Here is a 10,613-nt window from a genome sequence, read left to right as displayed (position 1 = left end):
CACCAGAAAGTACCCATGACCTTCAGAAGAGCCAAGTTCTTGAAGAAGAGGCAGAGGTCAGGCGAGATTGCATAGGAAACCTCACATAGCGGTAGACATCTATATCTATGGATTTTCTTTCCTTCCAGTGCTACCTGCCTCAGCTTTGAGAATCCTGCTTCATTAATTCTGCTCGGCCCAAGCCACCTTTCTGAAATTCTTCCCTTCCCCACAAGGAATTTTATTGTGATTTTCAAAGCAGACTTTAACGTATGTTACCTTCTGGGGGCTCAAAGACTGGTGGATTCAAGCAATACATGTGATAGCCACGATCACAGTCATCACAGAAGAGCAGCTGGTCCTAATGCAGGGTCATTGGGGAGACAGTGGGGAAAGGAGAAGAGAGAGGGAGAGGAAGAGGGAGAGAAAACGATGTAAATTAGTCTACTGGTAAGGTGAAAACATAAGCATGGTTAACAGCGATGCTCAGTTACGAACACAGAGCTGCAACAAAGAAGCTATTGGGAACATAAAAGGCTACACAGATCACATCTGTGCATCCAGAATCAACCACCACAGTTCTGACAGGCTGCAGAGAGCCCTTTTTATCACAAAAAGAGTTTAATTTCTAACTGGAAGATCTCTCCCAGGGCTGGAGAACTGCATCTCCAAGGTGGCCTCTTGATGCAGGAGCAAAAGCTGCTAGGCAGGGGATATGCTGTACCAAGACAGCAGAAGCAACATCCCCACTTTCCTGGGCTCCAATGGGACCGCATTTGGGTCTCACTCTTTCCTTGGGACCCCTTTCTCATTAAAAGCCTGGACTTAGCCAGTTCTCCAAAACTCAGCTGAGTAGGGAACTCTCTGCAAAACAGATGGAAATGACTTTTGCCCACCATGTGGTCTGCAGCTCTTTCATACAGTCAGGAAAAAAAATAAAAAATCCCCTGCTCCTAACACAGAACAGTTCCCTGCTTTCAGTTCTCCTCATTTAATAATACAGCAAAACAAAAAATTGTGCTTCAAATTTATTGTGCTATAGGGAGTGCGGACTAAACTGATCACCTCTAAACTTCTTCAGCCACTGTTAATTTTCAAAGTTTCTCTCAGACTATTAAACACCCTTATCATCAGATTTTAACTGAAAAGAGCACAAAGAGGATACTGTTCAGCTGCAGGCTCTGGATCACAGCTTGGAAATTGCTCAAATAAGGGATGAGGTGATGAGAGAGAGGCTTAGTCCTCCCAATCCAAGTGTTTTCATGATTCTCAAGCCTTATAATTAAGATTAAAAATCCTGCCAAGGAACTAAGTAAAACCAGGGGCAGAAGAGACATACCCGTCATCTGTGGGGCTATCACCCATTCAAATCTACTTCTGTTTATAATATTGAAAATATTGCTCTTCTGCTGCATTCTGCAACATGAGCTTATGGCCTCCAACCAGTTTCTATTGAACAAGCATCCAAACCACAGGTATCATCATCTTAAGCAGCCCTATATGATACCCGTGGTAATTTAAGCAAAGACCAGCAGCTGACTGGGTCACTGAGGAGGAGTACCTCTCTATTCGCAGAAGTGGCTCTTCCCAGGAAACGTATGGAAACAGCAATAAGGTGGTGACCTGTGCCATTGCCAGTGCTTCTCAAGAGCAGGCATAACAGTAGCTTGCACTGACATTTGTTTGTATGAAAAGGTAAATAAACTCACATCGTTCTCAGAGGTCCCACAAAGGCTGCAGGATTTGCACTCAATGCACTGCCACTGATAGGTTTTGACAGCCTCAGTCATGTTTGTGGTGAACTGCAGGCAGGTCGGGTGTCCTGAGGAAGATTGGAAACAACTGTCATTGTTAATGCTCATTTAGTTATTGTTAATTAACTGGTATTAAATTTGGGAACAGAACGCACATGGACATGGACTGATCACAACATGGGCTGCGACTAACAGATACCAAAGAGGAAAGCAGGCATTAACCTTTTCGCTGCCGGGCACAAGAGAAAATCAGAGTCATCCCCACCCATTCCCCCATTAGCAAAGCGATTTTATTCAGAGCTCTTAAAAATGGTTTGGTTTTGGGTTTGTTTTTTCTTTTTTTTCCTCTCTCTTTTTGAAAGAAAATAAGAGAAAGGGTGAAATCAGACACAAACCCAATTTCAGAGAGAGCCCATCCATTTTAATAGAAATTGGACTACAGTTTCAATTGGCGTTGATTCGACCTGACTGAAGGACCTGGTTGAAATGAGGTTATTCTCCACTTCAGAGCTTCCCTTCCTGGTGTCCAAACGGGTGGAACAGTTCTGTAAACTTTGCTTAAATGGAAGCAGTAGCGTACAGAGAAGAGGCGAGACAGGATGGAGAAATACTGCTTTTACTCTTTTTTTTAAGAGCTCTGCCACTAAAGTTGGTTGGCACAGAAGAAACCAAATTGCACAGCTAACCTTCCAGGATCAAAACAAGAAATCAAAAGGAAAAAAACCCCAAGCCAACTCCCATAACAAACTAAATGAAAGGAATAAAGAAGGGAAAGCTAGCAGAACAGTCACATCTAATCGGGAAGGACAAATTGCCAGAGTTACAACCCCCGCCCCTACATGCGTGTCGACTCCAGCTTTGCAAAACAGCGGTATCACAGTAGAAGGTTCAGCAATGGGCTTTCTGGAGGGGAAAATACAAACAAACAAACAGACCAAAGGTAGGATCAGTGTTCCTTCTGCAAAACAAAACAAGAAAAATACACCGCTGAAATAAAGTACTGTACTCCCAAATCACCCCTATCAGGCTGAGGCAGTCTTTAAGTCTTACTGCTTACCTGCAGTAAGCTCCTGCTTTCCTTCTTGGAAAGCCCCTATTTAGCTCTCCTCTCTGACACACATCAGCATTCAGAGCGTGCAGAGTCTAAGAGGGGACAAGGATATACAGCGGCTCACCCATACGCATTGAAAACCTCAAATACAGGTACGCGCATCCCACGCTATTGAATTCTCATTCTAGAAACTTACACCATCAAACGCCCAGACTTCTTGTCGCTCTAACAGACTCTAACAGACTTCTTGCTCTTAGACAAGAAGAAAAACCTTCTCTACCTCCCCTGGGATAAGCACCTTTTTCGGAAGGCTGGAGCAGAGAATGAAAAGCTGTTTCTCCAGCAAGAAGGAAAGGCATGGTTACAGTAGATGCGGGCAGAGCTGTGCTCTCTTCATTACCACGCCTGTCAGCTGTGTTTTGCTGTGCTGTATTACCCCATCAGCACCCTACAATATATAGGAGCTTCTACTTTTTCTAGTTAGAGAAGCAAACAGTTGCTCAGAATTGCTGTGTAACGCAATAATACTGTAAGGAATATCTTTCCTTTAAGTGCTCACGCTGTCACCAAAGAGCGTAATAAGGATTTTGGTTCTCTGGTTACATTCGCATGGTAGTGATATGAAAACTAAGCCCATCCAACAAAGGAATGTGTGTACATAAGTTATTAAGGGAACTGAATAGAAAATAAAGGAGATATTTAAGGAAGGAGGGATCGATGACACTGTTAATATCAATCTCATAAGCCTTTGAATAAAGAAATGTTTTGACTGTATTGATGAGCTCAGATTGACTAAGAAGATCACTAGTTTTTGGACCCCTTGAAACGTCAGCACAAAATGAGAACCAGGTTTTACTGAGATTCACAGTGGACCAAAGCCAAACTAAAGTTCTGGAGACCTTTAAATCTCAACTGCCCAGCAGATTTTGTGAAGTGAGACCTTTTCTTGCTGAGAGGACCTCATACATTTTCTGGTACTACCAAACTGGCAAAACCCAACATGACACTGAAATGATTCTCTAGGGCTGATTTACAGTAAATGCAAAACCTCATTCCAAACACCAGTAAACAGCACAAATGTGCCACACTACATATCAGGGAGGAAGTCATCCCAAAGGCCACAACTCAGCTTCCAAAAAGGTTGTGCAGTGCTGGAATACGTCAAAGGAAACAGCTCATACAGGGACGTGAGTTAACCAGAGAATTAAATAGCTTCAGTCACAGTTGTAAAGAAACAGAAAGAATGGAATCAAACTTACAAAAAATAAATCAAGGCTAAATGCATACCCATATGCACAGGCTTGCTTGCTTGCACACACACACACGCCCACATGCACGTTGCATCTTGCGGAGACCCCACCTAGAGAATCTCTTTCTTGAACCACAGTAAGTTCAGGATTTTGTTTACTGCCTTATCCCTGTCCCTTATCTTGTCATCCCCGCTCTCTTCCAGCTATCACTCTTGACTGCTCAGTTCCTCCCTTCCCCCAAAAATACCTTTGCACCCTTTGTTTTCTGCATTGCATCTCATGCTGATACTGCCCCTATGGTTCCTTGAGGTGAACCATACCATATTTTAGAGCCCTTTTCAAGAACTACACCCACCACAAGCCTAAAAGAAATGGGCTGATGTGGATCAAGGATCTCTTGGAAAATAACAATAGTAGAGGGCCACTGTGACTTCTTTAGCAGAAACGCAAGAATCTTTTGCAGAAAATATCGATTTATTCACTCTATCAGGCTCTCTCTCCAAACATTGTGACTATGAAGGAGGCCAACAAATGCCCACAGTCATGTCTACGTAGCCACAGATTATTCTGTTAACCCAGGGCTTATTACATGTCTAAAGGAAAAAAAAGAATGCCTCATGGATATGTCTTTCTTTAGCCGCCAAGTCAGACCTTCCTTCACATTAAGCAACCTCCCTTGTGGTATCATGACCCTAATCTAATGTCGTTGGAAAGACTATTTTTATTTATGCCAGCAGCAAGATGAGGCACTGTAGCATACCACAAGCATGTCAGTAGATACTCAGAAAATTAAAATCCTCTCTCCTACGCTCCCTGATCTCTTTCATGATCATGATCTCTTTCATGATCATGATCTCTCTGTTTTCCTGCCACTGTGGTTCAAAACTCTGTTTTTCACGACCTATGAGAAAATTCACAGGACCAAGACTTGCTGGAGCTGTGTTACTGAACACCATCCCCGCTCCAGATCAAAGCATTTCTTGGGATTCCTTTTGTGGCAGAATACCTCACAGAGGAAGTCCTGTAGCTACATATAGCAAGCCACTGTTGGTAGATTCAAAATCATTTAAAAAAAAAAAAAAGGTAGTTCACCTTACAAATACTTTTGCTTTACACAAAAAGCACTCCAGAATATGGTTCAAGTTACAGACTCTGCGGTAGCACACGAACCAGAGAGCTGGAAAGATTTTCTTGCTTAATTTCATCAGTTATGTGGTCAAGATCAGGAAATAGTCTCACTTCTCTAATCTTGTGATAAACTGTATTTACTATAATTAAGGGGTGTAGTAAAGGGTCTGCAGCTGGAACTCAGCTAATTATTCAGGTGGTACCTCAGCCCTGGCAAACTCCAGATCACTCTCACATGTCTGTATTAGCTCTGCAGATCTAGCAGGAGTAAGAAGTAGCACATATTTATGGTGTCACTCAAGTTAATCGCCAGAACTCCAAAATACACCCAGAGAGCAGTTCTGTTGAAGGAGAAGGTGGTATGTTAACATCAACAGTTTCTAATCCACTGTAACTACTCTATCTAAACTTCTGCTCTGCCACAATAGCTATAAACAACACAGACAAAAAAAACTTGCACTGAGAAGGTTTCCAACAGCTCGTCCCTTTGTCTTAAACCCACATTTTAAAACACAGATCACCCCTGAACATTCCCCCATCTTTGTCAAAACTCTAGTCTGGATCTGAACCCTGCGACTGAGACTATATTTTATAGTGACATCCATGTTTCACATGCCACTGCCTTTAATTGTACACTATGTCCAGCAGACACATTTGATCTGAGGAGCTGAGAGGGAATCATTTCACTGGCCGCTTCTAGACTTTTGCACCCAGTACAATTGCAGGCTGTCAGTAAGGACAATTTTAACATAAATACCCTAAAAAAAAAAGCTAAAAAGCTATTCTGCTTACACTGGCTGTGTAGCACTAAAGACCAAAAACGACATTAAAGGGCAGGAGCAATCTGCTGCACCCAGGCGTTCTGTGACCAGGGAAGGCCTTAGAACGGCTCATTAGTGCTTCTTCAATAATGGATTCTGCACTGCAAGATTAATTGCAGCCATGTGCTCTGCAACACCCACCACAGACCATTTAAGTTAACAATCCAATCAATAACCTTTTTCAAACAAAAACAGAGATTATCTGGAGAAAAAAACAAGCAAAGGCTCCTTTTTCCAAACAAATGTAAAATTATTTATACAGATTAAAAGGAAGATGCATCCAGTTTCTCAAGCCACATGTATCCAGTGCTCAGTGTCTCCGTCAGACGACAGTATTGTATTTTTCAATTCTTTCCTTTATCTTCAGTGTGTAGCGGTGGGTTTTTTGATCAATAACATAATGAAACCCCACAGGGCTCCTGACTGTCTCATGTCAGAACTTATTCCATAACTGCTCAGGTCTTTAAACAACTACAAATACATATTACAGATATAACGACCAATGTCACAGGAACCAAATAACAGTTTTACATGCAAAGAAACTGCAAAGTCAGATTTTCCTCTTCCTAAGACGGAATAAGCATTGCTCTGACCGCTGCTAACATTACACAAAATCATTATTACCATTTTTTGTAAACAAGAAGGAAAAAGTAAATTGTAATTCTAATAAAGGACATCATTTTATGGTTATGATATAAATGTTCTGCCTCATTTGTCCATCTGAAATTGTAGTTCACCACGCTCACCTTAGTATAGCCAGTCCCACCCATTTAAAAACTCTAAGCCAAGTTCTCAGATCACCAGATTTTTAAAAATACATTTAGGGCACTTTTTATTTGCCTTTTAATTCCTGAGCCTTTTAGGGTTCCAATTTCCAAAGGTCCTGATGAAACAAAAAGATTAGAAAGTGCCCTGAAAAAAACAAACAAAACAACCAAACCGAAAGGCTAAGTTCTGCTAGAAGCCCAGAGCTCCAGGAGCTGGAACACCACAGAAAAGACCAAACAACTCTAAGGGCTGAAAAAACTGCTTCAAAAGTGTTTGTAGGGTCAGAATCCAAGGCACCAACTGCCACAGCACCTCTGTGACTTAAGGAAGCAGTAGTATGTCATTTAAGAAAAACTTAACTAATTTCCCTGAGGCCACCACAGGAGTCAGTGTCAGGAACTGCAAATGAGGAGTCCTTGTCTCACCCTCTTCAGAACAGATCCCCACTGAATTCAGCTTTTTGAGTAAGCAAACTAACTAACCAACTAACTAACTAAAAAGGAAGTCTTACTCATAGCCAACATTGAGTTCAGCCAATATTTTATTGCTATTAGAAAGAATGAGAGAAGAGGAAATATTACCAGTGTGAATTTGTACTTCCTGATGAAAAGGAGAAAACCTGGCTATTTCTCCCACTGTCCAACAGCATTGTGTTCCAGTGCTGCTAACTCTGCTAAAGACGTGAGTCCGAAAGGACTCAGGGGCTTTGGTTAATAGATTGGTCAGACTGATTTGGTCAGAGACCAACTTCCCTCTAATCTAATATGCTGCAATATGCCAGTAATTGTGGAAGAATTAACTCCTTTAATAATTGATGGAGCTCTGAAACCATTCAGCTGTAGCAGAGCTTATAATTTCCATTATTTTATTTCCTGGCCCTATATTCTTTCTGGCCAGTGTGGACAGAGCTTAAAACAAGCACACAAAAAAGTGTCGGGGCATTCTGCAGCGCTGGCAGTTGGGAGCTGCAGCCAGCTGCACTCAAGGGATGGTAGTTTCCTTCCAAGTACTGCCAGTTCCAGTGAAGAAAGGCACATAAATTACAGACAATTGCTTGAATATTCGGCACCAGTAAACAAGAACCCGCTTTAATAGCTCACCCAAGAGACAAATAAAACCCCTGCACAAAACATATTGGTTAAATCCCAATATCAGTTAGGCAGGTATAATTGGAGTCAATGGGAACCGAAAGCAGAATAGATCTGTGCTCGAACGGCAATTGCACTGAAGATCTTGAGGAAGTTATAAAATGGTTGCTTATTGCAGATGATACTTCGAGGTAGCTCTTGGGTGTTAGCCCTATTATTGCTGTAGTCATCTGACTTCCAAAGGGCACAAAAGGAGTGCAGATCCTACTGAAACACTCCTCACTTGGTGGAATATGTCTTTGCCATAGGAAAGTCAGTCCACCAGCTAGCCTGCTCAGCTTGCTCTCCAGCTTTGACTATACAACACTGCATAAATTCCTCTAAAATGTTTTCAAGCTTGGAGAACATTAACTGGGACAAAGAACCTTGACTGTAAAGAGTAAATTGACAGCAAAATTTGGCTCGAATGATGACCACGTATAATAACAAAATCAAGGATCTGTACATATGGACACACACGCACACAGAGAGATTAGATGCAGACAAGCCAGACTAATTCTGCCAGCACAGTGTGGCGGGGAGGATCTGAGTGGGATTCTGGGGTGACCTCCAGGGAACACAGAGGAGCCATGAACGAGTTATTCAGGCCGTCCTAACGGCTTGTTAGTCAAAACACTCTAGCACCCCACACCATCCTGCCAGTAGCACGTGCAAGGGAATCAGCCTTTCCAAGTCTCTAAAGCTGTGGTGATGCAGGGCTGAGAGACGAAGGAGCTGATCGCACCCCCGTCACTGGGGGAAAACCGAGCATCCGCTGCCTGGATCTCACATCCAAGTAACATGGACAAGAGGTTCTGACATTACATGGGGAAAGAATTACTTGTTGTTTAGACTGATTAAAGCCTCAAACTCTAACATCTCAGGGGATGTGCTGGCTCCTGGCCTGAGTTACTCGAAGGTGTCCTAATATGTAGCTAGAGCCACTCAAAGAGCCTTGGTGACAGGCCTGGAGGCATGGAGGACAGTGCATGCTGGTGATGCGCTCGGTTCTGGGCACAGGTTTGTGAGAGAGAGGACGGGCCCTCCCTGGGTGCTGGCTGCTCTGTATGCATGCCCCTAGCTGAGCAAGTCTGCCAAAGCCCGTCCAAGGACTGAAGCCTGGACCTCCATTTCAAGCAGTCCAGAGATTTGGACTGTGACAAAGAACTGGGGGGCAGTTTTAGGGGGCAGACCTCAAGCAAGAGGCGCAGTACATCAGACTTGCTTCTCTATCTTCACCACCTCTCTAAAAGGCATAAAAAGAGAGGCAGACAATGGAACATGCACATCTACACACGCAACTCAACCACTGCATGATTTAACTGTGATGACACCCAGAAGCACTGACATATAGATGGACCTGATCCTCTACTGCTTTATACCCTGCTTTGACTGAAAAAGCTACCCTTCTGAATTCCAGCGCCTGCAGTGACACAGAGCAGTGGGAAAGTAGGCCCACACCTGAGAAACCCTGTTCAATTCACTGCCCAAACATGATAATGCACAAGGAACAATAGCAAACTGTGCTCTGAGCTTTTGCAACTAAGGGGATTAGAAATGGACCCCCAACCCTAAAGCCAGTGGAAATATTGCGTGCCCAGGATGTCCTATCACAAAACCAGCAAATGCTCTGCTCCCTCCTTACCCATACTGGCCCCTGTTAGATGCTGTTGGCTCCTAGACAAAATGGCTATTTCTTGCCTAAGAAAAATAATGTGGAAGCACTCAAATAACCTCATACTGAAGCATCAGCTTGTTAATGCACTGGTAAGTCACGCCAACACTGTACAATTCCTGGGGGGTGAATTAGGTCAGAGTGACCTCTAAAAAACCCACTAGGCTGCATCTCTGCGTGTGCAGCATTATGGGTAATGATCTGCTAATTGCCAAGAGGCACTTGGGCTGCTTACCAATACCAACAGGAAGGAAACCTGCCTTCAGGCACGGCACAGATTCCATATGCCAGGGACATAGCTTCTAATAATGAGAATAAATCCATTTATAAAGTGCGAACTGCCCTGAAAGACTAGCAACAAATGCTAATACCAACTAGCAGGTACACCTAACAGGGGGGTCGGCTGTGTAAAACCTTCTTAGCAATATATCCCTTGCAATACAGGGTAGGGATTGCATTTGGTTGTAAAGTGAAGTAGGAGAGAAGTAGATGGAGATGAAAATGTGGGAGTGGGAGGAAGACTGGTTATCCAGACAAGATGAATCACCACAACCTGGAAAGCCAATATCCCTTTTGCCTGGGAGACATTTTTGTTATCCTTCAACAAACTGCAGTGGAAAAAAACTCCAACACGGCTCCGACCTCGTCGCTATGCACTGCAGGCTCCCCAGCCAGGCCAGCTCACACACCACAGAGCTTTCAATCAACTGGCAGGCTCACTAAACCCTTTCAAAATGAGCAACCAAGCAAAAATACTTGGTCATAAACACTAAAAATAGGAACGAAGGATTGGGTTTTGTTTTGCTTTTTAACTTGGTGAAGCCAGCTCTTCCCAGTGCATTAAATCCACCTCCCTGGCAATCCACTTAGAAGGTAGCTTCCACCCCCCCCCCCAACCCCCAGGAGAACCAAAATGTCCAGTTATAATCATAGGAGTGGCGTGGTACTTAAATGCTAGAGAAACAGCAGTCTGAATAGCATTCCACTAGATCACTACATGAAAACCTTCATTAAAGCCCCCCATAAAACAAGATATAAGCTCGGCCATTCCTCTCCTTCC

At 43.2% G+C, this 10,613-nt stretch overlaps 1 protein-coding gene across 5 annotated transcripts in view; it reads right to left on the bottom strand.

The window, feature by feature from the left end:
* The window catches only part of DPF3 (double PHD fingers 3), a 180,367-nt gene that overhangs the window by 15,306 nt on the left and 154,448 nt on the right, over positions 1-10,613 (bottom strand). For all 5 annotated transcript variants that reach the window (XM_068946092.1, XM_009670401.2, XM_068946093.1 and 2 more), the window contains 2 exons: positions 1,689-1,801; positions 259-340 (listed from right to left, as the gene is read on the bottom strand). In XM_068946092.1, coding sequence (XP_068802193.1) covers positions 259-340; positions 1,689-1,801 — 195 coding nt within the window. The remainder of the gene's footprint in view (positions 1-258; positions 341-1,688; positions 1,802-10,613) is intronic.

The sequence above is a fragment of the Struthio camelus genome, chromosome 5 (assembly GCF_040807025.1).
Source record: "Struthio camelus isolate bStrCam1 chromosome 5, bStrCam1.hap1, whole genome shotgun sequence".
In the NCBI taxonomy this organism is placed as follows: domain Eukaryota; kingdom Metazoa; phylum Chordata; class Aves; order Struthioniformes; family Struthionidae; genus Struthio; species Struthio camelus.
The sequence above is the reverse complement of the archived record's forward strand: the minus strand, read 5'-3'. Positions and strand labels throughout refer to the sequence as shown.